Source organism: Bombina bombina, chromosome 5 (genome assembly GCF_027579735.1).
Source record: "Bombina bombina isolate aBomBom1 chromosome 5, aBomBom1.pri, whole genome shotgun sequence".
Classification (NCBI taxonomy): Eukaryota; Metazoa; Chordata; class Amphibia; order Anura; family Bombinatoridae; genus Bombina; species Bombina bombina.
This window is the reverse complement of record NC_069503.1, coordinates 1063936559-1063963715: the sequence shown is the minus strand read 5'-3', so window position 1 is coordinate 1063963715 and position 27157 is coordinate 1063936559. Positions and strand designations below refer to the sequence as shown.

At 38.2% G+C, this 27157-nt stretch overlaps 1 protein-coding gene across 1 annotated transcript in view; it reads right to left on the bottom strand.

The window, feature by feature from the left end:
* Positions 1-27157, bottom strand: part of FER1L6 (fer-1 like family member 6) — a 335220-nt gene that overhangs the window by 57063 nt on the left and 251000 nt on the right. The window contains exons 32-34 of the mRNA XM_053715940.1: positions 10506-10676; positions 7745-7899; positions 4005-4147 (exon numbers count right to left, since the gene is read on the bottom strand). Of these exons, the coding sequence (XP_053571915.1) occupies positions 4005-4147; positions 7745-7899; positions 10506-10676 (469 nt within the window). The remainder of the gene's footprint in view (positions 1-4004; positions 4148-7744; positions 7900-10505; positions 10677-27157) is intronic.

Here is a 27157-nt window from a genome sequence, read left to right as displayed (position 1 = left end):
AGATAGTGTTCAAGTGCAATGCACTAAAGCTCTTGCAAGGCCCATAGTCAGTTAGCCAATCACAAGTGGCATTTGTACATTGTCTGACAGTCATTGGCTGTGTCCTGATCAAGAGCTGTGTGCGAGAGCCAGTGTTACGGTACCAACTGTGTACCAAGGGTTAACCCCAGATGAACAATGTCCTGCATAGACAATCAGCAATTCACAACCCAGCCAGTTTCAGGTTTAAAACAGAATGACAACTTTATTTGAAGGCAGCACACAGATTTATACAGGTTTTTGACCCCCCCCCCCCCCACAGATGGGGGTTGAAAGAATGTTGTACATTAGATAAAAGGGAGAAGCGCCCTTGACATGATACAATAGGATTATATTACTTAAACACTTCAACCACAAGACACTCTTGACTCTTCTTATCACTTAGGCGTTTTCTCTCTGGAGGTGATCAAACAATAGAATGCTTAGCATTAATTAGATTATAGCTGGAGCCAGCCACTTGTGGTTAGAAAATAAAGTTAACACTTTCAGTCCTGACAGAAGGGTCTGTCACATAGCTCCCCCCTTGTGGAACACTCCGGCAGACCCGGCTTGACCCTTTTGCGGGTCAACCTGGGGATGACCGGACTAAGGGGTGGTAGGCATGTCAGTTTGCTGGGACAATCCATTTGTATTCCCGTTATGAGAGAGAATTCCTGTCCATACAAACAAGGGTTCAACTTCCTCAGTGCCCAGACTAGGGCTAAACAGTCCTTCAAAATCTCATCAGCTTCTTTACGAGTTTTCTGTACCTGCTCTTTATAGGTATCCACAATCCCTTCATACTGACATAGGGTGCCCTTGAGTTGCTGCACCTCACTATGAGCCAGCGTCAGCTTCTCCTCCAGTGTCACTAAGTTTGTCTTTAATGTTTCATGTTCCACTCTCAAGCTGGTGTTTTCTGCAGTCTGTCGGTGCAGCTTGTCTAGCAGAGATTCCTGTTCTAAACGTGCTTTTTCCTCTGCACTCCTCTTCTCTCCTGCTAGCACTGTTACATGATTATTTAACGTGACCATTTCATCCTCTACGTGACTCTTCTCCTTCATCAGCGCATTGTAACGGGACTTCCACGTATCAATAGCGGATAGAGATTTACTGAGCTCAGCGTCCTGGGGCTTAGCAGCAGGGGGGTCAGTCTCTGCTGCACGGATCTGAGCACGGGTAGTCACAGGGTTAACATCAGCGGGACCCATGGGAGCGTAGGCAGAAACAAGGGGGACCAAGGTATTTCCAAGGAGAACATCAGCTGGTAAATCCTTCATGACCCCCACATTCACAGGTCTAGCGCCCCCTCCCCAATCCAAATGCACCCTGGCAACAGGCAGGCGGAACACAGTGCCCCCTGCTACCCTCACAGCCACAGTGTCTCCTGTGTGCTGTTTCTCAGACACCAAGTTCTTTCGAAGCAAGGTCATGGTAGCACCAGTATCCCGTAGACCACTGACCTCCTTCCCATTCACTTTAACCAGTTGCCGGTTATTCTGGTGGGCAGCTTGCACAAGGTCTGCCTCATGTAGGATGCCCCAGCATTCTTGCGCCTCTACGTAGCGGGCCGCAGGCTGAGGATTACGTGGGATTCCGCTAGCGGGTCTTCTCCAGGACTGTGCTTGGTTCGCTGCGTTTAGGGGACACTCTGGTCTTTTGTGCCCTAGTTGCTTACATCCAAAGCACCGAATAGGTTGTGAGTAGCCCCGCGAATTGAACCAGGCTCTCTGAGGGTAGTTCGTGGCCCGAGACCGTGTGGTATAGCGGTGCGCTGGGGGTTGGTAACTGGCAGGTGCTGGGGTGACTGGGGGTCTGTACTCCACTCTGGCAGGGGGCTTAGTGGTAGCAGTGTCCAGTTTGCGGGCATCCGTATACTCATCTGCCAAGCGAGCCGCTTCATGCAGGGTGGAGGGTTTACGGTCCCGAACCCACTCTCGAACTCCTGCGGGTAACTTGTCGAAGCAATGTTCCAACAGGAATAGCTGCAGCACCTCTTCCCCAGATACGGCTTGGCACCCCGCTATCCAGTGAGCTGCTGTGCGGTGCACCTTACATGCCCACTCAAGGTAGGAATCTCCAGCTAATTTAACAGTGTCTCTGAACCGTCTCCTGTATGCCTCCGGTGTAACCGCATACCTGGAGAGCAGAGCCTCTTTTACAGTATTATAATCCCCGACTTCCTCATCTGGAATGGCCCGAAAAGCCTCACTGGCCCGGCCGGATAATTTTCCGGATAATATCGTGACCCAGTCCTCTGCGGGTACCTTGTGTAGTGCACATTGCCTCTCAAAATCAGCAAGGTACCCATCAATCTCTCCTTCTGTTTCCAGGAAGTTTTTAAAAGCTGCAAAATTTACTTTTCTCTTTTCCACTGGGTTTGCTGCAGCGCCGCTTTGGCGAAGTAGGTTGGCTTCCACAGCTGCTATGACCCGGTCGATAATTTCCGCAGATGGGTTGGGGCCATAATGTGCCAGTCTTATTTTGACAGCCCGGTCAAAACTTGCTTCTTCAGGGGTTCTGTCTGCTATGCTGGGCCCATTGGTTCCTTCTGTCCCTGGTACTCTTTCCATCTTAGTCAGTATTGTAATAATCCCCCTCTTCCTGAGGTTACTGGCTTGTGTAGTTGCTCTTCTGGGCGATAAGGTTCATTCCGTCGCTTGCCACCAATGTTACGGTACCAACTGTGTACCAAGGGTTAACCCCAGATGAACAATGTCCTGCATAGATAATCAGCAATTCACAACCCAGCCAGTTTCAGGTTTAAAACAGAATGACAACTTTATTTGAAGGCAGCACACAGATTTATACAGGTTTTTGACCCCCCCCCCCCCCACAGATGGGGGTTGAAAGAATGTTGTACATTAGATAAAAGGGAGAAGCGCCCTTGACATGATACAATAGGATTATATTACTTAAACACTTCAACCACAAGACACTCTTGACTCTTCTTATCACTTAGGCGTTTTCTCTCTGGAGGTGATCAAACAATAGAATGCTTAGCATTAATTAGATTATAGCTGGAGCCAGCCACTTGTGGTTAGAAAATAAAGTTAACACTTTCAGTCCTGACAGAAGGGTCTGTCACAGCCAGGTATACAGTTCTAACTATACAGAGGTTAAGCACATTATAGCAAAGGGGAATTTGTTTAGCTATAACATTTTCTAGCAAATTAGAGCACTTTATTTTTGCACTGGAATAAACACCTTTCGAAAACCTGATATAAGTCTATCTATCTATCTATCTATCTATCTATCTATCTATCTATCTATCTATCTATCTGAACACACAGCTGTCATATCACATATTTTTACACATGCTTTGTCCCCACATTATATGGATGTATTTATATGGGATTATTATGATGATGATGATTTTTAATTTAATCTGTTATTCACATGTATTTTTATTTATGGTTGTTACTATAACAATGACATTGAAGTTTTTTTTTAAGTGTTGTGGGTGGGGCTTAAATTATTTAAAAATGTCACTATCAATGCTGTACACTGAGGGAGGGGAGAGTTTGCCTGAAATGTCACGCTATGTGAATAAAATAACACATTGCTTCCCTGTAAATCCAATGAGTGCCATTTATTTTGTTGGTATATACAGAACATATATATACAGTACATATATAAATTGTGTGTGTGTGTATATATATATATATATTAAAAAAAAAAAAACATATCACGTTTAATATATTTTTTATAAGTAGACCAGATAATTAACTTTTGCTCTATTAAAGTTAAATTACTGCCCCTGCAGCAAATATTTTGTCTCACTTCTACTATGAAATAAGCCTAAAACGTGATGCTGTTTTCCTATTAATATATTTTGCTGTGTAGGTTTGTTCAATTTAATTTTATCTGTTTGGATCAAAAATCCTTTTAGATGCATTGCTTTGCAAGTATCACATCTGATTTCCTTAATTATTTATTTATCTTTGGCATAAGGTGTGCTTTTTTAAATCTACGTTTTGCATTACCTGTTCAATTCCAGGCTTATTTTTATGATATAATGGTCTAGTTTCAATGTATTCTGGAACAAGTTTGCAGCCAATATCAGGAGTGTCAGACCAAGAATGAAGAACTTTAAGGGCAAGATGTTCATAAGATTCAACTTTCTCATCTATCAAAAAAAAAGGCAAGAAAAACAGATTAGATTACATTGCATTGACATAGATGGATGTTATCTCTTAATTATTAAATATACTCTGAATTTTTAACCACGGAAGTGCAATGCTTCCAGGGAAGTATGTAAGATTTATATCTGAGATTTTCCCAAGACCATAAGTTGTGTATGATTTATATGAGAGATAAGGGGACATTGCAAAATAGTTGTGTAAATCAGTTGTTGTTTTTAAAATGAGTTTTTTACAAAATCATTACATGAATATTCTAAGAACCAATGCAAATAGATCCTTGTGGACCTGGTGCTCGAGAATCTAAATCCTCATTTAAATATTTATCTGTTGGGTTTTTTTGTATTAAAAGGAGACAAACCATATTCAAAACTTTTTTTAAAGGGATATAAGGGATATAAAACCCCAAAAATGTATTTTGTGATTAGACAGAGCATACAATTTAATACATTTTCCAATTTACTTTTATTATCAAATTTTCTTAGTTCCCATAGTATTCTGTGTTAAAGGGATACCTAGGTAGGCGTTTAAAGCACTACCTTGACCTCTATTACATATGCAGCGTCGCCTGCAAAATCCTCCGCCGCCAGATTTTACGCAATTTTGGTATTACATATACGGCGTAGCATACAAGTTAAGCGCATATATTTCACCCTTCGGACGTATTTTTTTACCCATAGACTAACAAAGAACAGCCACGCAATTTGGTATCCAATATACAGCGTAAGGACTGACGCACGCAGAATTCAGAGAATCTACTCCATTCTTATCTCGCCACAAATTGCAGGCGCAGTAACCCTTGCACTGACTAAAAAAGCAACGTAACTCCCTGACGGGGACCCCACTGATCCTTCTGTCCTCTCCAATACTCCTCTCCCTGCCATCCTCACACTAAATCACACTACACACTCACACTCACTCCCAGTTCAATCACACACAATCACAACCAAACACTCAGCCTATCACACTGTGAAATTCAAATAAAATGTGTGAGTTGTTAGGAAAAAAAAGTGTGGTGTATTTGTATATGTATGTATGCAAAATGTGTGTAATATGTAAAAAATTTGTGTAAGTGTACAAGCTTAATCAAACAACAATGCGACCTAACTAACTCCTCTGTGTGCGCCTCTCTCTCTACTCTGACTAATCCTCCACTCCAGTGTAGTGTGCTGTAGCTCAATGAACCATCCAAACACACTGAAGAAAATGACGGCTGCGCATGGGTTTATATATTAATTTTGAATAGCGTTATTACGTGTCGCATTTTAATATGAAATCGCGGTTCATTTTTACGAGTGTTAGCCTAATTTGCATAAAACTACTCTTTATTGACACTTTCCGTGGACAAAATACTGGCGTAAGTTACTTGCGACGACTAAAATGTGTATTTGCACACATTTCAGAAGATCGCCAGTTTGTCCTACTTACGCTAGTTTAGCATCTAACGGTGCAGTATATGTAATACCTCGATGTGCAAGGTGAAATTACGGGCGCCACGTGTTCCCACGCTTGCGCCGAAACATGCGCCGTATATGTGATCGCGCCCTTTGTCGTTCTAGTGCTCTTGCAAAAAGATAAAATGTTTGCAAAACTACTGCTATATAGTGCCCCAGAAACATGCACACTCCTGAGATTACAACCGTGCTTTTCGACAAAAGATACAAAAAAAGAAGAAAATGTTATAATAGCCGTAAATTAGAAAATTGTTTAAAATTCCCTGCTCTATCTGAATCATGAAAAATGTTGTATCTTTAATAAAAGGGAAATTAAACACTTCTTGCTTTTTTGTAAAGATTGTGCTTTGTCTCATGCTCCCCAGAGAGCCCAGTGAACAAAATCTGTAAATTGCTTAAAACCAGTTACTCCGTTTACAGAATTTTGCAGATTACACAATTTGCTTATTGGTCTCAGTGCAAGATGTGTCTAATATCATTTTAAAGGGATTTTTAAATTCTCATAATGAATTAAAATAATAGGTACTGTAGGGCAGGTGGTGTTTGTGCAAACTGATTTCATATGTGAGTAATTCAAACAGGTACATAAAACCCAAACTTTGTTTCCTCCATGATTCAGGTAGCTCATACAATTTTAAACAACTTTCAGACGTACTTCTGTTATCAAATTTGCTTCATTCCCTCAGTATCCTTTGTTGAAGGAGCAGCAGTGTGGGAGCTAGTTGAACACATCGGGTGATCTAATGACAAGAGGCATACATGTGCAGCCACTAATCAGCAGTAAAAGTAAATTAGAAAGTTGTTTAAAATTACATGTCCTATCTGAATCATTAAAGTTAAGTTTGACTTTAATGTCCCTTTAAAAACATTAAATTCCCTATAAATGTTTAGGAAAAAACTTTTATTTATTTTTCTCTCTTATTTAATTTAACTCTGAAAATTGTGTTTTTCCGCTGTCTGCAAAGAGGGAAGAATACAGCCTGTAGGATTTATAACTCCGACCCTGCAACATTCTACTAAGTAAATGCTTGATCAGTGCAGTTGTTTATTGATTTCTGTCCCCATATATCTACAGCAAAATAATACAAATTTAGCTAACAAAATTACAGTTTAAATCTTTTAAATTTTTAAATATTTATTTTGTATGTAGATCCTTTGCACTATGGTGCTTATAGCCTGTTTATTTTTTAAGCACTACGATCGGTTTGATTGACACCTCCCTGCTGGCGGCCCATTGGCCGCGAGTCTGCAGGGGGCGGCGTTGCACCAGCAGCTCTTGTGAGCTGCTGGTGCAATGCTGAATACAGAGAGCATATTGCTCTCCGCATTCAGCGAGGTCTTGCAGAACTGATCCGCACTGTCGGATCAGGTCCGCAAGACCTTTGATACATAGGCCCCTCTATATCAACAATTATGCAGTTTTACATCATGCTGGATTATTGTACATTATACTGTATGTAATGAGACATTTAAGCACATTTTTATGTAAAAATAGTATTTAAAAAACATACCCTAAATAAATCTTCAAAGAAAATATAAGCATTTAAAACTAATTTTGCTTTGAATTTTTGCAATGGTTTTGCTACTTCAGAGCAGTCCTGGGGTGTACTCCTTTACGAACCTTATGAGTGTGATTAGCTGAGGCACGGAGAGAAATCAGAAAACATATTTGGTGTTATCGTTTAAGTATTAAATTGTAATGTGTGTCTCTACTTCACATCTAGGACCCTGCATAATGAGATAAATACTCATCTCATGAGATAAATACTCACAGTACTCATGAGTCTTCTTAAATTATCTCTCCAGAGCAGAGCAGAGAGCTTTAGATCATCAGATCACCCCAATTTGTTCCCCCTTCCCTCGTGCAACTAATTGCGCAAGAGTAGGGCTTGTCAGTTACCACGAGTTCAAATGAATTCGGGGTGATTTTCATCCACCAAATCCAAGTTGGTGAGAGGGTTTAGGAAGAAGGTGTTTATAAATATCAGTTGCATTCTCAAATGAAAGAGCCTGCAACCGATCAAAGCATTCGCCTCATGATAAATCTTTCCCTAAATGTATAAATATATGTAATCCTAAAGCAAAACATTTATATGACATGCTAGATGTACAAGTGAAACAGGTAGTTACCATCTTGATCAAACAAAGTTTGGCCTGAATAAATTTTGCTTCCAATTTGTATCTGGCCAGGACGGAAGAATGGCCCATTTATTTTGTTGTCTTTACACAGCTTTGTGAGAATCTCTGATGGTTTGGTAGAGTCCCTCCAGGCGTTGTATCCGTCTCTAGAAAATAAAAGATATATAAAGTTACAAATCCCAAAATCTAGAATTTTTCCAAAACCCAGACTTTTTCATTAATATTGTTTAAATTAGTTTTTTTATTAAAAATGAACATTTTCTGCCACTAAGTAGCAATCTTCTCTGTCTGCATCATTTTTTTTAGTTTTTTTGTTCTAAAATGCAAATGATAGTTTATATTGATTTAAGACAACTATTACCTTTCTGATTACAGTACTGTACTGGCTTTCTGATGGTACTATGTATGCAAAACATAAAACTACCTTTTGTTGCATGTATAAGCTGTATTATGACATGCAAATATCGCCTAAATGACACAAGATATTGTAGTTTGCACTTGTTCCAGTCTCCAAGCTGTCCAATTTTACAGATGCAAATATACAAATATTCCGAAATCCAAATTATATGCACGCACATATGCAGTATACACTTATTTATATGTGCAACAGGTAAACATGTATTTGTTTTGCTATACTTTTGAAAGACTGTCAGTTATTTGTAAAGGTTTCAAGTAAATGTTCCCATCTAAAATGTCACTGTTCTAAATGTCACCCTTAAAACACAAAGTAAAATTACATTTGAAATGGCACAGACTTTTGCAATGTTGCAGAGTATTATTATTCTCTTGGCTGACAGTGGGACGTAGCCATTTTTTACCAGCAACATTTCAAATGCTGAGAACAAAATACTGATAAGATTACAGAGCAGAATTTTGTAGTCGGTTTGCACTAAAACACGTATTTGGATTTTGGGAATAATTCTCACCATGTGAGTGAGAATAAACTCCATGCTCCTCTCATTATGCCCCCTTAGAACACGTGCTCTTATGTGTATTCTGTTATACGGCCATTACACTAACAACTGACACTATATTTATTGGGACATGAAACAATTTTTTCTTATTTCATGAATCAGATAGAGCAGAACATTTTAAACAGATTTCCAGTTTACTTCTATTAACTAATTTGATTTGTTCTATTTTAATCCTTTGTTTAAAAGCATACCTAGGTAGACTCGGTAGCAATGCACTACTGGGATATAGCTGCTGATTGGTGGTTGCACAGATATGCGGCATGCCTCTTGTCATTGGCTTACTCTCTTCAGCTAGCTCCTAACAGTACATACTGCTCCTTTAACAAATTACACCAAAATAATGAAGCAAATTTGATACTAAGGGGTCGATTTATGAAGCAGCGGAGGCTGCTTCCGACCCACCTCGCTTCAGTTGCGCCTGAAGCGGAAGTTAAGAAGCAGCGGTCCTAAGACCGCTGCTCCTTAACTCATACGCCACCTCTGAGGTGGCGGACAGCAATCAGCCCGATCGAATACGATCGGGTTGATTGACACCCCCTGCTAGCTGCCGATTGGCCGCAAATCTGCAGGGGGCGGTATTGCACCAGCAGTTCACAAGAACTGCTGGTGCAATGATAAATGCCGGCATCGTATGCTGTCGGCATTTATCGATGTGCGGCGGACATGATACGCTTCATCGCATCATGTCTGTCCGCACAATAATAAATTGACTCCTAGAAGTCTTTTGGAAAGTTGCTTAGAAATGATCCCTGAAGTTTTCAGGTCTGGGTTCCTCACGTGTACAACAGGACATTCAGGGACAACTCTACAGAGGGGATATGTCTTTTCCCCAGTGGTTTTCATTTGGGTTCAATCTGAAAAGGATACCTCAAGTAGAATGTTTAGACCAAGGGTTCCGAAATAATTTTAAAAAATGGTGTAAGATTAGATTATTAACTTGTACAGTTATCAATGCGTCAATTCTGTGTTTTGTGTATTTGTGATTTGCTTTTTTTATATTAATAAGTATGATACAATTCTTATAATTTTCCTTCAGCTGTTTTGTTCCTAGCTATCCATATGTAAATTAAAACCAAGTTATTGACATCTTTTGAAGATACTGGTAATAGGTCTGGTGATAATGTTGCCAGTCTGGCAAAGGGAGTATGATTACATATTGGGCAATCCATTAAGGGGGTCTGTAATTATAAAAAGCTAATAACCAGTGGTTTAGATTGTAAGCTCATAAGACCTTTTGTCCTGTTTATTATCTCATCTAAAGGTGCCTTACAGCTAATAGTGACTCAAGTCCTTATACCCTTTGTTGTTATGTAAATGTATTTTTAATTATTGTATATTGCAAACTTATATATAATATAATAGGGCTGCATAATATTTTGCCACATTATATATATCAATAATAATAGTAATAATAAAACCTATAAACACCTATTTGCAGTAACCCCTCTATTGAATTGAAATGGACTTATATTATTTAGAATTCATTATTTCTCTGAGTATGTGACTTTTCTGTACAAAAGTTCTAATCATAAAAAATAGTTTTAATGATAAAACATAGAATGATGAATAAGTAAATTATCGCTGGATATGGAACTACGACACTGCAAGTTTTTATACCAATTATGTTTGTTTTTCTGTTATGTTGTAAAGAGGTTTCACAATTTGTAAATTGTTTTGTTTTTTTTTAAAAATACTTTGCTTCAAAACAAGAGAAACTTTGTCAGACACATTTGTCTTTATTAGGAGTTTTGCAGACTTTAACTAAGAAAAGATCTTACATTTCATATTGACTTTGTAAGCCGCAGGTTGCACGATGTCTGCTGTAAAAGCGATTCTCCAAATCAATTTTCGTCTCACCAATGAGGTCGTCGGATCCAATCATATCATGGTCATATATCAGAACAGTTAATAGAGATTCCTTTGGGAAAGTAGCTTGCATCTCAAATGATCTAATAAAATGAATAATAACAATTGAAAAAAATAATGTATGTATATATATATATATATATATATAAAATATGAATCTAATAAATTGCTTTGCACAAAAAAAATTATCCATAACCTAGAACGCCTATTGTTTCACGTTATCAAATCTAGTCCACATTACAAATTTTTCTAATATTTTAAAAGCTAAGGTTACCTTATAGGGAGACAAAATTATTTTTTTTCACTTGCTGCTTCTAAGGGCCTTATTGTCTAAACTTTGTCATCATGATAAGTAATATTACACTGACTCTCACATGCGTAAACCTCACTGACCTGAACCTGGAATTCCCTGTGAGCTTCTAACTGACTTCTATAAAACAAAAACAAAAAGAATCTCTCTTGAATGCAGAATCTCGGAGGGGAAAGCGGATATGACAGGGAGCACCTGTCAATGCTAACAACATTTGTGTTAAAGCAAGAACAAATTATAATGCACTGCTTATTGTGTAATTTACCTTGTATTTTTTTATTTTGTAGGTTAATACATAGGCATATTGTGTATTTTGAAACAAAAGTGCCAGTTTACATGTGGTGAGATAAAACAGCAAGACATGAAGGCGTAACATATTTAGAGAATTTCAATGACAACTGTGAGAAAACGTTCTATATATCCAAGGAACGTCCCTGTTCAGCCCACTTGCCAAGGCTGCAAGACTCATTTTACAATAAGAATATAGGAACCCTTTGAATGTTAATCTTTTGATTATGATTTGAACATTGTTTTCAGAAATTACTTTCGACTAGATTACGAGTTTTGCAGTATGAGGGGTTGCACGTTATTGTCACCGCTCACTTTCCTACAGCGCTGGTATTACAGGTTTTCATAAACCCAGCGTTAACAGGCAAGAAGTGAGCGTAGAGCAAAATTGAGCTCCATACCGCACTCCAATACCAGTGCTGCTGAAAGCCGCAGTGAGCTGGTTTTATGTGCTCGTGCACGATTTCCCCATAGACATCAATGGGGAGAGCCGGCTGAAAAAAAAAAAGTCTAACACCTGCAATAAAGCAGCGTAAAGCTCCGTAACGCAGTGTCATTGATTCCTATGGGGAAACAAATTTTATATTTACACCTAACACCCTAACATGAACCCCGAGTCTAAACACCCCTAATCTTATACTTATTAGCCCCTAATCTGCCGCCCCCGACATCGCAGACACCTACATTATACTTATTAACCCCTAATCTGCTGCTCCGGACATCGCCGCCACTATAATAAACATATTAGCCCCTAAACCGCCACACTCCCGCCTCGCAAACACTAGTTAAATATTATTAACCCCTAATCTGCCACCCCTAACATCGCCGCCACCTACCTACATTTATTAACCCCTAATCTGCTACCCCCAACATCGCCACCACTAAACTAAATTTATTAACCCCTAAACCTAAGTCTAACCCTAATACCCCCTAACTTAAATATAATTAAAATAAATATAAATAAAACCTACTATTAATAACTAAATAATTCCTATTTAAAACTAAATACTTATCTATAAAATAAATCCTAAGCTAGCTACAATATAACTAATAGTTACATGGTAGCTAACTTAGGGTTTATTTTTATTTTACAGGCAAGTTTGCATTTATTTCGACTAGGTAGAATAGTTACTAAATAGTTATTAACTATTTACTAACTACCTAGTTAAAATAAATACAAATTTACCTGTAAAATAAAACCTAACCTGTCTAACACTAACACCTAACATTACACTACAATTAAATAAATTAAATAAATTAAATACAATTACCTAAATTACAAAAAAACACTAAATTACACAAAATAATTTTTTAGCAGATATTTAAACTAATTACTCCTAATCAAATAGCCCTATCAAAATAAAAAATCCCCCCTCAAAATAAAAAAAAACCCTAGCCTAAACTAAACTACCAATAGCCCTTAAAAGGGCCTTTTGCGGGGCATTGCCCCAAAGAAATCAGCTCTTTTACCTGTAAAAAAAAAAATACAAACAACCCCCCAACAGTAAAACCCACCACCCACACAACCAAACCCCCAAATAAAATCCTAACTAAAAAATATACGTTACGAATCTTGCAGGATAGGCTGTACAGCTCACTTTTTGGCCTCCCAGAAAAAGCTTGTAATACCGGCGCTATGGAAGTCCCATTGAAAAAATACTTTATGCAAATTGCGTAAGTTAAATTGCAGTATAGCCAAAAATGTGTGCGGTGCCCCTAAACCTGCAAGACTCGTAATACCAGTGGGAGTGAAAAAGCAGCGTTATGAGCCTTAACGCTGCTTTTTTACTCATACCGCAAAACTTGTAATCTAGCCGTTTGTATGTTAAATACATGTTTTACCGCTTTTCTTAAATAAACTTTTTTTCCCACACGGGTTAACGTAAATTTGGATTTTGTTGGAGGCTCTTAATACAAATCAAATGCTATACACTGTTTTAAATGCTTCCTGCATATTTATGCGTCTATACTGTATGTTTGTGCCTCACATTTGCATATGGACATGTAGGTTACGCCTCTTAGCAAGCTATACAGATAGTAAGGTAAAATATGTAAAATAATATTTTTTTTTAAGACCACTGAGCATTCAAGCCTTAAAACCTAGTTTCAATCTTTGTTCGCGTCAAAATCAAAATAAAGAGCTATAACAACATTTTTTTGTGTAAAAATATTGAAACATGTTTAAATAGTGCTCTATCATATACATGAGAGAAATGTTTGGAGTCTTTTTCGTAAAAAAATTGTAAATATGGAGACGTTTAGCAATAGCTAATAAAAAAGGGAAACTCTTGTTTGTGTCACAGAATACAACTGGTTGTGATACTTTATTTTAATAAAAAAAAAAAGGATACAATATTTAAAACATCAGACAAATGACTGTGTTCCAAGAGGTTTAAAGGGACACGAAAATTTCCAATTTACTTGTTTTGTCTAATTTACTTTGTTTTCCTTGGTTGAAAAGCATACCCAGGTAGGCTCAGGAGCTATGCACTGATTGGTGGCTATACATATATGCCTCTTGTCATTGGCTCACTTGATGTGCTTAGCTAGCTCCCAGTAGTTCATTACTACTTCTTTATCAAGGGATACCAAGAGAATGAAGCAAAATTAGATAAAATAAGTAAATTGGAAAGTTATTTAAAAATAATAATAATAATAAAAGTTATTTAAAAATAATAATAATAAATTTGATATCAGACTGGAAAATGTGTTGAGCATAATATATATATATATATATATATATATATATATATATATATATATATATATATATATATATATATATATATTTACAAATGCCACATTAGTGGATGCTTCCCAGGTTATCATTGTTTATTTCTAAAATCAATGATTATTAGCAGTTTTAGAGAACATAATGCAAGCTGTGCGGACATTTTGCATTTGATGATGCTTACTGAGTTTAGTGCACATAAGCAGCTGCCACGTGTTGCCAACAATACTTTGTTACATAGGCAGCTGCCTTGTGTTGCAAACAATACTTTGTTACATAGGCAGCTGCCTTGTGTTGCAAACAATACTTTGTTACATAGGCAGCTGCCTTGTGTTGCAAACAATACTTTGTTACATAGGCAGCTGCCTTGTGTTGCAAACAATACTTTGTTACATAGGCAGCTGCCTTGTGTTGCAAACAATACTTTGTTACATAGGCAGCTGCCCTGTGTTGCAAACAATACTTTTTTTACATAGGCAGCTGCCTTGTGTTTCAAACAATACTTTGTTACATAGGCAGCTGCCTTGTGTTGCAAACAATACTTTGTTACATAGGCAGCTGCCCTGTGTTGCAAACAATACTTTGTTACATAGGCAGCTGCCTTGTGTTGCAAACAATACTTTGTTACATAGGCAGCTGCCCTGTGTTGCAAACAATACTTTGTTACATAGGCAGCTGCCTTGTGTTGCAAACAATACTTTGTTACATAGGCAGCTGCCCTGTGTTGCAAACAATACTTTCCTACATAGGCAGCTGCCACGTGTTGCAAACAATACTTTGTTACATAGGCAGCTGCCACGTGTTGCAAACAATTCTTTATTACATAGGCAGCTGCCACATGTAGCAAACAATACTTTGTTACATAGGCAGCTGCCACGTGTAGCAAACAATACTTTGTTACATAGGCAGCTGTCATGTGTAGCAAACAATACTTTGTTACATAGGCAGCTGCCACCTGTTGCAAACAATACTTTGTTACATAGGCAGCTGCCACGTGTTGCAAACAATACTTTGTTACATAGGCAGCTGCCACCTGTTGCAAACAATACTTTGTTACATATGCAGCCACCCGGTGTTGCAAACAATACTTGGTTTAGGGTTACACAAGCTAATTTTAGTAGTCACCCAGCCAGTATTTTACCAGCATAGCGAGTATTTTTAGTTTCTGGTTACGCTGCATAATTATTTTTATAAAAGTTTACTAAAGGGACAGTATAGGCCAAAATAAACTTTCATGATTCAGACAGAGCATGTAATTTTAAACAATTTTCCAATTTACTTTTATCACCAATTTTACTTTGTTCTCTTGGTATTCTTAGTTGAAAGCTTAACCTTGGAGGTTCATATGCTAATTTCTTAGACCTTGAAGGCCACCTCTTTTCAAATGCATTTTAACAGTTTTTCACCACTAGAGGGTGTTAGTTCACGTATTTCATATAGATAACACTGTGCTCGTGCATGTGAAGTTATCTGGGAGCAGGCACTGATTGGCTAAACTGCAAGTCTGTCAAAAGAACTGAAATAAAGGGGCAGTTTGCAGAGGCTTAGATACAAGCTAATCACAGTGGTTAAAAGTATATTATTATAACTGTGTTGGTTATGCAAAACTGGGGAATGGGTAATAAAGGGATTATCTATTTTTAGAACAATAAAAATTCTGGGGCGCGATCCGATAAACGGCGTAGTTTGCGGCGCAAGCGAGGGAACCCACGTCGCCCGCAGTTTCAGCTCGCAACTCAAGCTATCCAATATGCAGCGCCGTCAGTTGCTAAAGTGGCGCAAGTCTGACAAAGTAGCGATGTCCAGAAATCTGCGTAAGTACAGATTTTTGGAGTCGCCAGTGACTTGCGCCACGTTAGAAACTGCCGGTGCCTACAAAACCTGACTAAAGTCTAAATCACCCGCACTGTCTAACACGCCTCCTAAACATAGCCCGACACGTCTAACCCTCTATCCGCTATCCCCCCTCACTAGCCTAACAATAAAAAAAAGTTATTAACCCCTAAACCGCCGCTCCCGTAGCCCGCCGCAACCTAATAAAGTTATTAACCCCTAAACCGCCGCTCCCGTACCCGCCGCCAGCTATATTAAATCTATACCTAAAGTGAGCCCCTAACACCGCCGCCATCGGATTGAACTTGAATCTGATTGGCTGATTCAATCAGCCAATCAGATTTTTCTACCTTAATTCCGATTGGCTGATAGAATCCTATCAGCCAATCGGAATTCGGCGGACGCCATCTTGGATGACGTCATTTAAAGATACCTCATTCGTCGTTCAGTCGTCGGCCGGGATGGATGCTCCGCGGCGGCGGAGCGAAGAAAGAAGATTGAAGATGCCGCTTGATGGAAGATGCTGCCGGAAGGAAGAAAACGTTGCTGCCGCTTGGAGGAAGACATCGCCGGTATGAAGAATTCTTCTTTGCCGCTTGAAGGAACACATCGCCCGGATCGGATGAGGAGTTCGGCCCGGTGTGGTGAAGACAAGGTAGGGAGATCTTCAGGGGGGTAGTGTTAGGCTTTTTTAAGGGGGGTTTGGGTGGGTTTAGAATAGGGGTATGTGAGTGGTGGGTTGTAATGTTGGGGGGGGGCATTGTATATTTATTGAAATGCAAAAGAGCTGAATTCTTTGGGGCATGCCCCACAAAAGGCCCTTTTAAAGGGCCACTAAACCAAAAATCTTTCTTTCATGATTCAGATAGAACATACAAATTTAAACAACATTACAATTTACTTCTATTATTTATTTTGCTTCATTTTTTAGATATCCTTATTTGAAGAAAAAGCAATGCACATGGGTGAGCCAATCACATGAGGCTTCTATGTGCAGCAACCAATCAGCAGCTACTGAGCATATCTAGATATGCTTTTCAGCAAAGAATATCAAGAGAATAACACAAATTAGATAATAGAAGTAAATTAGAAAGATGTTTAAAAATGCATTCTCTTTCTAAATCATGAAAGATAAAATGTGGCTGTCATGTCCCTTTAAGGGCTGGTAAGGTAAAGAGCTTTGAACTTTTTTTAATTTAGAATAGGGCAGGGAATTTTTTTTATTTTGGGGGGCTTTATTATTTTATTAGGGGGCTTAGAATAGGTGTAATTAGCTTAAAAATCTTGTAATCTTTTTTTTATTTTTTGTAATTTAGTGTTTGTTTGTTTTTTGTAATTTAGTTTAGTTTATTTAATTGTATTTTTAGAAAGATATTTGTAGATTATTTAATTTATTGATAGTGTAGGTGTATTTGTAACTTAGGTTAGGATTTATTTTACAGGTAATTGGGTAATTATTTTAACTAGGTAGATATTAAATAGTTAATAACTATTTAATAGCTATTATACCTAGTTAAAATAATTAACAATTTACCTGTAAAATAAATATAAACCCTAACATAGCTACAATGTAATTATTAATTATATTGTAGCTATCTTAGGGTTTATTTTATAGGTAAGTATTTAGATTTAAATAGGAATATTTTAGTTTATAATATGAATTAGATTAATTTAATAAGAATTTAGTTAGGGGTGTTAGGGTTAGATAGAGTTAATATAGTTAATATAAATACTATAGTAACTATATTAACTATATTAACCCTAATATAATTAGGGTTAATATAGTTAATATATATAATGTAATAACTATATTAACTATAATATACTTAGGGTTAATATAGATAACATAGCTGGCGGCGGGGTAGGTAGATTAAATTAGGGGTTAATAATTTTAATAGAGATGGCGGCGGTGTAAGGGGCTTACATTAGGGGTTAATACTATTAATATAGCTGGCGGCGGTATAGGGGGATTAGATTAGGGGTTAATAATTTTTATATAGGTGGCGGCGGTGTAAGGGGTCAGATTAGTGGATAGATAAGGTAGATGGCGGCGGTTTTAGGGGTTCACATTAGGCGATAGATAAGGTAGGTGGCGGCGGTTTTAGGGGCTCACAGTAGGGGGTTAGTTTATGTAGATGGCGGCGGTTTAGGGGTTAATAACTTTATTAGGGATTGCGGCGGGGGATCGCGGTTGACAGGTAGATAGACATTGCGCATGCGTTAGGTGTTAGGTTTTATTTAGCAGATCGCGGGTGACAGCTAGATAGACATTGCGCATGCGTTAGGTGTTAGGTTTATTTTCTAGCTAGTTTAGGGAGTTACGGGGCTCCAATAGTCAGCGTAAGGCTTCTTACGGCTGCTTTTTGTGGCGAGGTGAAAATGGAGTAAGATTTCTCCATTTTCGCCACGTAAGTCCTTACGCTGCATATTGGATACCAAACTGCGCTGGTTTGGTATACCTGCCTATGGCCCAAAAAACTACGGGCGACGGCAGAAATATACGGGCGTAACTTCTAGGTTACGCCGTATATAGGATACCAAACCAGCGCAAATATTGGCGTCGCCGGCTTTTGCGGGCGACGATTTTTATCGGATCGACCCCCTGGTGTAGACTGTCCTTAAGTAGCATAATTAGTCTATTTTGTTTTCCAAGGTGGCAATGATAAAATGAATGCTCTCCAATTTCTGATCAGTGGCCGTTTCTTTTTTTAAATCAATACCATCATAGCAAAAAGGGTGTTAGTGGAACGCTCGCAATCTTTATAGATCCTGTGAGATTGTCATTGATTGAGAGGTCTTGCAGCTTCTCGTCCATAGCAAATGTCCCAATTTTCAGAGACAGCCCAGCTTTACTCATAATTAGTCACTTTAATGTCCTCCAAGGGAATTAGTTTTGCCTATTTATCTCTCTCAAACACTACAGTTGAACACTAAATAGCATCTTTTCATATGTTCCAACATTTGTGGATAAGTATTAGAGAAGTTTAAAAAACTCATAAATAGACAGGTAAAAATATGGACAGTTTAATAATATGGTTTAGTAAATCAGAGATATCAGTGGAACAAGATTTAACAACAGTAATAAAACACTACTATCTGTACCCATATTACAGAATGTTGTAGTTAATGTAATTAGTGACATTTAATTAATAAAATACAGATTGACTGCTAGAAATAAACACAACATTGTGCCAATATCAGCTTGCAGACAAAACTACAGCTGGCTGCTTTACAGAAGCTATTAGTTTATTTAACTGGATTTCTGTAGCCTATTTTTTCAACAATTAGATTTTGTTGGTTAGTGTCTGAAAACTAGCATCATCTGACTTAATTTACAAAACTCTAAGCGCAAACTGAATCAGAACTTTAATAAATCTCTATTTTAAACTGACCATACACAGATTAGGCTAATGAAAAATGATTTCTTGGGAATCAGTTAAAGGGACATTACAATCCAAAATCTTTACGAAGAAAAACATCCTTTTTTTTTTTTATCTGGTTGTGAAGAGCTGCTTAAATATGAACTCAAACTAATAGAACAATATAATCTGTGTACTATCATCTGTGTACTTCCTAAAAAAAAATGCTCAATGTATTTGTTCACTGTAGACATTAACCAATGCGCTTTAGTAGAAATCACCTTTCAGCCAATGAGCTTTAGCAAGAAGTACACAAATAATAATGTCCTATTCAGTAGCGGACCTAATCAACAGAGGGTCCTGGTGCTGTTCTGTATAATGATTTTGAGGATAGATAGATAGACCTCAAACTGCACTAATAAAAGGCATTAGGATTGTACACATTGTGCACACTCCAATTGTATAGACAGGCAGTTATGGGCCCCCTCCAGTTCTTGGGCCCTGGTGCCACTGCAACTGCTGCACCAATGGTAGTTCCGCCTCTGGCCGTATTAGTTTCAATCTAAATTTAAACATGCATAAATAAGATGCCTTTGAAAAAGCTCAGTCGAAATGCGTGTCAGACATTCGTCTGTCTGAGTTCTGTTTTAGGACTTAATTTTGGTAGCTTTTTTTAACTGCATTACAGTTATGTGCGATAGGAGGATTTAATTGATTTTTGTGACCAAGGTATAATCTGGATGATGCTCTGACTTTTTTCAGAATAATTGTGCAGTACAACCCAGCAACAGTATATTTGATAAGCCCCCTTACTGCCCACTGCTGGTGGAGTTCACAAAATAATAGTTTATGATATCATAGGGATCTTTTTATAAGTCGATGGATGTTACACAATGGACCTCTCTGTCGGTGGATACCTATTCTTATCCAAAAAAGCCTGTCCGTTATAAGTTTTTGATTGTAATATATGATAGATACATATATTGTATCCTTTTTCTCCCTAGCACTTAGACAATGTAATTTGTTACTTTTAATTGATTTTCTATTAGAGTTATTTCAACACTTTTTTAGTCACATTATTAAAAGTTAAGTTTTAACCTTAGGCTCCACCGTGCGATCAGCATAATTTAAGTCTGTGCCAGAGGGTTATATTTCTTTATCTTTCTGCACTCAATTGTACCTCTATATATACCCTGGCACCCCCTCATTCCAGGAACTATTATTAGATTTTTGGTTCAGGATCATTAAATCTTTATACATAAAGAAAATTTCATCATGTTTTAATGCAGCTCTATTATATGGATGACAGAAAAACTATCTGCTAGATTACGAGTCTTGCGTTAGCCTTAAAGAGCAGCGTTGAGAGGTCACAATGCTGCTTTTTAACGCCCGCTGGTATTACGAGTCTGACAGGTACAGGTGTACCGCTCACTTTTCTTCCGTGACTCGAGCTTACCGCAAATCCCCTTACGTCAATTGCGTATCCTATCTTTTCAATGGGATTTGCATAACACCGGTATTACGAGTCTTGGAAGAAGTGAGCGGTAGACCCTCTCCTATCTTAAAAGTCAGTAGTTAAGAGTTTTATGGGCTAACGCCGTAACATAAAACTCTTAACTAGAGTGCTACAAAGTACACTAACACCCATAAACTACCTATTAACCACTAAACCGAGGCCCCCCGCACATCTCAAACACTTTAATAAATTATTTAACCCCTAATCTGCCGACCGGACATCGCCGCCACTTTAATAAATATATTTACCCCTAAACTGCCGCACTCCCGCCTCGCAAACACTAGTTAAATTTTATTAACCCCTAATCTGCCGTCCCTAACATCGCCGACACCTATCTACATTTATTAACCCCTAATCTGCCGCCCCCAATGTCGCTGCAACTATATTAAATTTATTAACCCCTAAACATAAGTCTAACCCTAAGTCTAACCCCCCCTAACTTAAATATAATTTAAAATAATCTAAATAAAATTTCTACAATTAAATAAATTAATCCTATTTAAAACTAAATACTTACCTGTAAAATAAACCCTAAGCTAGCTACAATATAACTAATAGTTACATTGTAGCTAGCTTAGGGTTTATATTTATTTTACAGGCAACTTTGTATCTATTTTAACTAGGTACAATAGTTATTAAATAGTTATTAACTATTTAATAACTTACTAGTTAAAATAAAGACAAATATACCTGTAAAATAAATCCTAACCTAACTTACAATTACACCTAGCACTACACTATAATTAAACTAATTACCTAAACAACCTACATAATTACAATTAAATTAAATAAACTAAATTTCGGAAAACCCCCCCACTAAATTACAGAAAAAAAAGAATTACAAGAATTTTAAACTAATTACACCTAATCTAATCCCCCTAATAAAATAAAAATAAAAAAAAATAATAAAATTCCCTACCCTACACTAAATTACAAATAGCCCTTAAAAGGGCCTTTTGTGGGGCATGGCCCCAAAAGTAATCAGCTCTTTCACCTGTAAAAAAAATACAATACCCCCCAACATTAAAACCCACCACCCACACACCCAACCCTACTCTAAAACCCACCAAATCCCCCCTTAAAAAAACCTAACACTACCCCCCTTGAAGATCTCCCTACCTTGAGCCGTCTTCACCCATTCGGGCACAAGTGGATCTCCAGAGGGGTAGAAGTCTTCATCCGATCCGGGCAGAAGTCTTCATCCAGGCGGCATCTTCTATCTTCATCCATCCGGAGTGGAGCGGGTCCATCTTCAATCCAGCCGACGCGGAGCCATCCTCTTCAAACGAAGTCCAAGCGAAGGATGAAGGTTCCATTAAATGACGTCATCCATGATGGCGCCCCTCGAATTCCGATTGGCTGATAGGATTCTATCAGCCAATCGGAATTAAGGTAGGAAAAATCCTATTGGCTGATTGGATCAGCCAATAGGATTGAGCTTGCATTCTATTGGCTGATTGGAACAGCCAATAGAATGCGAGCTCAATCCTATTGGCTGATCCAATCAGCCAATAGCATTGAACTTCAATCCTATTGGCTGATTGGATCAGCCAATAGGATTTTTCCTACCTTAATTCCGATTGGCTGATAGAATCCTATCAGCCAATCGGAATTCAAGGGACGCCATCTTGGATGACGTCTTTTAAAGGAACCTTCATTCTTCGCTTGGACTTCGTTTGAAGAGGATGGCTCCACGTCGGCTGGATTGAAGATGGACCCGCTCCGTTCCGGATGGATGAAGATAGAAGATGCCGCCTGGATGAAGACTTCTGCCCGGATCGGATGAAGACTTCTACCCCTCTGGAGGTCCACTTGTGCCCGGCTGGGTGAAGACGGCTCAAGGTAGGGAGATCTTCAAGGGGTGAGTGTTAGGTTTTATTAAGGGGGTATTGGGTGGGTTTTAGAGTAGGGTTGGCTGTATGGGTGGTGGGTTTTAATGTGGGGGGTGTATTGTATTTTTTTTACAGGTGAAACAGCTGATTACTTTGGGGCAATGCCCTGCAAAAGGCCCTTTTAAGGGCTATTTGTTAGTTAGTATAGGGTAGGGATTTTTTTTATTTTGGGGGGCTTTTTTATTTTATTAACACCTGCTTTTTGCAGGTGTTAGTTTTTTTTTCAGCCAGCTCAGCCCCATTGTTTCCTATGGGGAAATCGTGCACGAGCACGTTTAGCCAGCTCACCGCTGACTTAAGCAACGCTGGTATTGAGGTGAGATGTGGAGCTAAATTTTGCTCTCCGCTCACCTTTTTGCGGCTAACGCCAGGTTTAAAAAAACCTGTAATACCAGCGTTGTCTTAAGGGAACGGTGGGAAAAAATATCTCGTTAGCACCGCACCCCTGTTACCGCAAAACTCGTAATCTAGGCGTATGAGTACAGTATCCCTTTAATAAACATACAAAACCTTAATATTTTAGATTGCTAACCTTGTAGTACATGAACGCTGATCAAACTATGGAATGACAGAACTTGCATACAGATATAAGATACCCAGAAAGTCAAAATTTCGAAATAAAATACAAAAATTATACTGAGCATTTTTTCAAGCATTAAAACATTATGGGCTATATTAGAAGTGACGCACTATTTAGAAGTTGCGTTTTTGTGTCCATTGGGTAGCACTCGCATTACAAGTTGAAAGTAAAAAGAGACTTCAGATATCACAACCACATTAACATATTCTCCCCCTAGACTTCAATGGAGAGCACGAACAGAAAAAAAACTAAGACCTATACTTGTGTGCTAACCCAAACTGAGCTATTAATATTGTACATTCCAATGTTCTTCATATTAAAACATATGTAATGTATATGTTTTAATATATATTTTCTATATACATCTGTATATATACCTATACCTGTATATATATATATATATATATATATATATATATATATATATATATATATATATATATATTGTCCATACATTTGACTGTAAATTGTTGGGTCCTTGGCCCTTGTTTAATTTTCTTGCTATGATATCGGCACCTTAGCTGTGGGTTTTCTTCTTTGAAACATTCTTGCATTGTTTTATGTATTAATGTTTTATTGTCTGTGTCTTTCTACCTAAGTGAGGGTATGGCATTTCGCCTTTGGGTTCAATATTGGTGTTATGTGACCATCCCTGGTCTGTTTGGGCACATGGTCATGTTCTGCTGTCGGCTGGCCGTATCTATCACCTCTTTACCCCTTGACAATCATGTGCTGTGTGCCTTGGGTCCGGATTGAGGTTATTGGTTATCATGGATGGGCATGGCCTATAGAATGATTGTTGGTCCTTTGCCGGTTGTAGGGGGACTGTGTTTTCATGGCCACACACGGAGTGGTAGCACACTATGACATGTACTGGAAGGCATGCATACCATGTCATACCTATTGTGTTATGTATATACCCCTCTCCTTGATTAGTTCAGCTTTTTGTTTTGAAGCCCCTATGTTATGTGGGGGGCTATAGTTCATGGATGAGTACTTGTGGATCAAGGTAGAGTCATTTGGATCTGATCTAGCACCACCTTTGATATGGGATTCCTGGGCTTAGGGTCTATTTGAGATTGTCTGTATTGTAACTAAAAGTGTTAGCATGGCTGCACTGTGTATGTCATTTCACTTAGGCATGTTTTTGATGGTGTGCACATGCATCCTTTCTGTCCCGGTCAGACTGAGTGGTTGGAGTGGATGTGTTTTTTAAGGAGCTCTGCTGTGCGATATGCAGATTGCCGGCTGTGTTTCTTTGAGGGTTGTAATTAAACGCAATACACCAGCTGTGTTTTGGAGGTGTGTGTGACAGCGCACCCATGATTGGTCGGCAGTGAGGGGAGTTCCCTTCTTAAGCGCACTGGATTTCCTGTTTCGGTATCTCCGATTGAGTGCAGTGTACTCCTGTGTGAGATGACATGATGGTTGGATGATTAGTTTTGTCACACTCAGACTGTGAGTGTTAGTGTCAGTTTTTACTGTTGCTTATCACGTGAGTTCATTGCTTTATATGTTAGATTGAACGTCCAGTAACTCTGTGGTGTCTTGCTGTAGTTATCCATCTCCTGTTTTTTGTATTTTCTTGTACTTTGTTTTGTTCTTTCTTCTTTTTCTGGTTTGTGCTTTTACCCTGGCTTTTAAAATAAAATATATGTCCGCTGTTGGGCGTAGTATATAATCCTTGTTTGGTGGTGGTGTATAGCTGTCATCTGTGGTGGAGGGTTGTCACTGGTGTATATCTGAGTTTATTTGCCTAGATTTTGATTGTATGTTTTGTGTTTTGTAGATAAAAATCTGTCTTGAAGAAGGCCTTTGAAAAGGCCGAAACGTCGACACTGTTTGATATAAAGCTGTTTTTTAAAAATAAAGATTGTATTCTTTTACCTTTTCTACAAGTCCTGTGAGTGCCCTTCATCCACAAAGCTATCTTATACATTAATTTGAGGACTGCACCCAGGCTATGGCTACACCGGCTACATATTATATATATATATATATATATATATATATATATATATATATATATATATATATATATATATATATATATATTCTGCTAAAAACAATGGCCACTATTCTATACTTATATTACTTGACCTGTCTGCTGCCTTTGACACTGTTGACCATCCCCTCCTCCTACGGACTCTCAGCTCCCTTGGGCTCTGTAACATTGCCCTCTCCTGGATCCACTCTTATCTCTCTAATAGGTCCTTTTCTGTCTCATTTGCTGGCGACTCATCCTCTCCATTGCCTCTGTCTATTGGAGTACCTCAAGGCTCTGTTCTAGGCCCTCTACTCCTCTCTATTTATACTTCCTCACTGGGTAAATGTATCAGTAGCTATGGCTTCAACTATCACCTCTATGCTGATGATACTCAGATCTACCTATCCACCCCTGCACTCTCTCCTTCTGTCCTTTCCCACATCAGCGACTGCTTATCTTTCATTTCTTCCTGGATGGCCTCTCACCACCTAAATATCAACATGTCCAAGACTGAGCTTCTTCTAATCACCCCAACTAATTCTACTCCAGTTTCTAACTTTACTATCACTGTCACTGACACCACTATCTCCACATCACCCCAAGTCCGCTGCCTAGGACTTACAGTCAACTCCAATCTGTCCTTCATAACCCACATCCAAGCGCTCTCTTCATCCTGTCGCAACCACCTACGCAATATCTCCAAAATTCGTCCTTTTCTGAGTGCTGAAACTACTAAACAGCTAATCCATTCCCTAGTAATTTCCCGGCTTGACTACTGTAACAACCTACTAACTGGCTTTCCTCTCTCCTGCCTCTCCCCCCTTCAATCCATCCTAAATGCCTCTGCTAGGCTAATCCACCTCTCCCGACGCTCTGTATCCGCCGCACCCCTCTGTGAGTCCCTTCACTGGCTCCCCATTCACAGCAGAATTAAATTAAAAATTCTCACTCTGACCTACAAAGCCCTTACCAATGCAGCACCCCCATACCTGTTCTCACTCATCAACAAATATACTCCAGCCCGTCCCCTAAGATCCAACAACGATCTACTCCTTGCCTCTTCTATCATCACCTCCTCTCATGCTAGACTACAGTACTTCTCTCGTGCGGCACCAACCCTCTGGAACTCACTTCCTTGAGCTGTCAGACTTTCCCCCAACCTCTCCTCCTTTAAATGCACCCTAAAGACCTACTTGTTCAGGAAAGCCTATCACCAAATCAGTAACAAATGAATTCCACTTGCCTAATAGTTGCCCTCATCTAACTTCACACTAACATCATTCCCACCTTTGCAGTCCCCACCTCCTGTTTCTCACCCTCCTACCCATTTAGATTGTAAGTTCCCACGGGAACAGGGCTCCCAATTCCCCCTGTATTTGTTTGTTAAATTTTGTCTGGTGTCTCATATTACACTGTTCTTTTATCTTTGTTACCCATGGACAGCGCTGTGGAATCTGTTGGCGCATTATAAATAAATAATAATAATATTAAATAAAAAGTATTCAGACATATACAGAAATATAAATATAATTACATTTATTTCTATGTGAAGAACATTGGAATGTACAATATGCGAATTGCAATTCAGGTTTAGCTCTGTAGGTCTACAGTGGTGTCAGGTTACCGTACTTGAAGACAGTTATCTTAAGGCACGTTATGTAGATATGTATAAAATTAATGTAAAAAAAATTATAATTATTAAAAGTAAGTAAGGAGGTTCTACAAACTGCGAGAAAAAAAAATTAGAATACGTATGTATTTATTAGAATTTTTAGAACCTCTATAATAATTATTTTGAATATTTTTTACATTATTTTTATATTTAATATTTACATAATGCGCCTAAAGATAACTGTCTTCAATTGCGCTAACATGCCACCCGCGTTAAACCTACAGCACTAAACCTGAATCGCAATTTGTATATTTTACATTCCAATGTTGTTCACATTAGAAGAAAATTTTCTTTTTATTATATATATATATATATATATATATATATATATATATGTATATATATATATATATATATATATATATATATATATACTGTGTATATATATATATATAT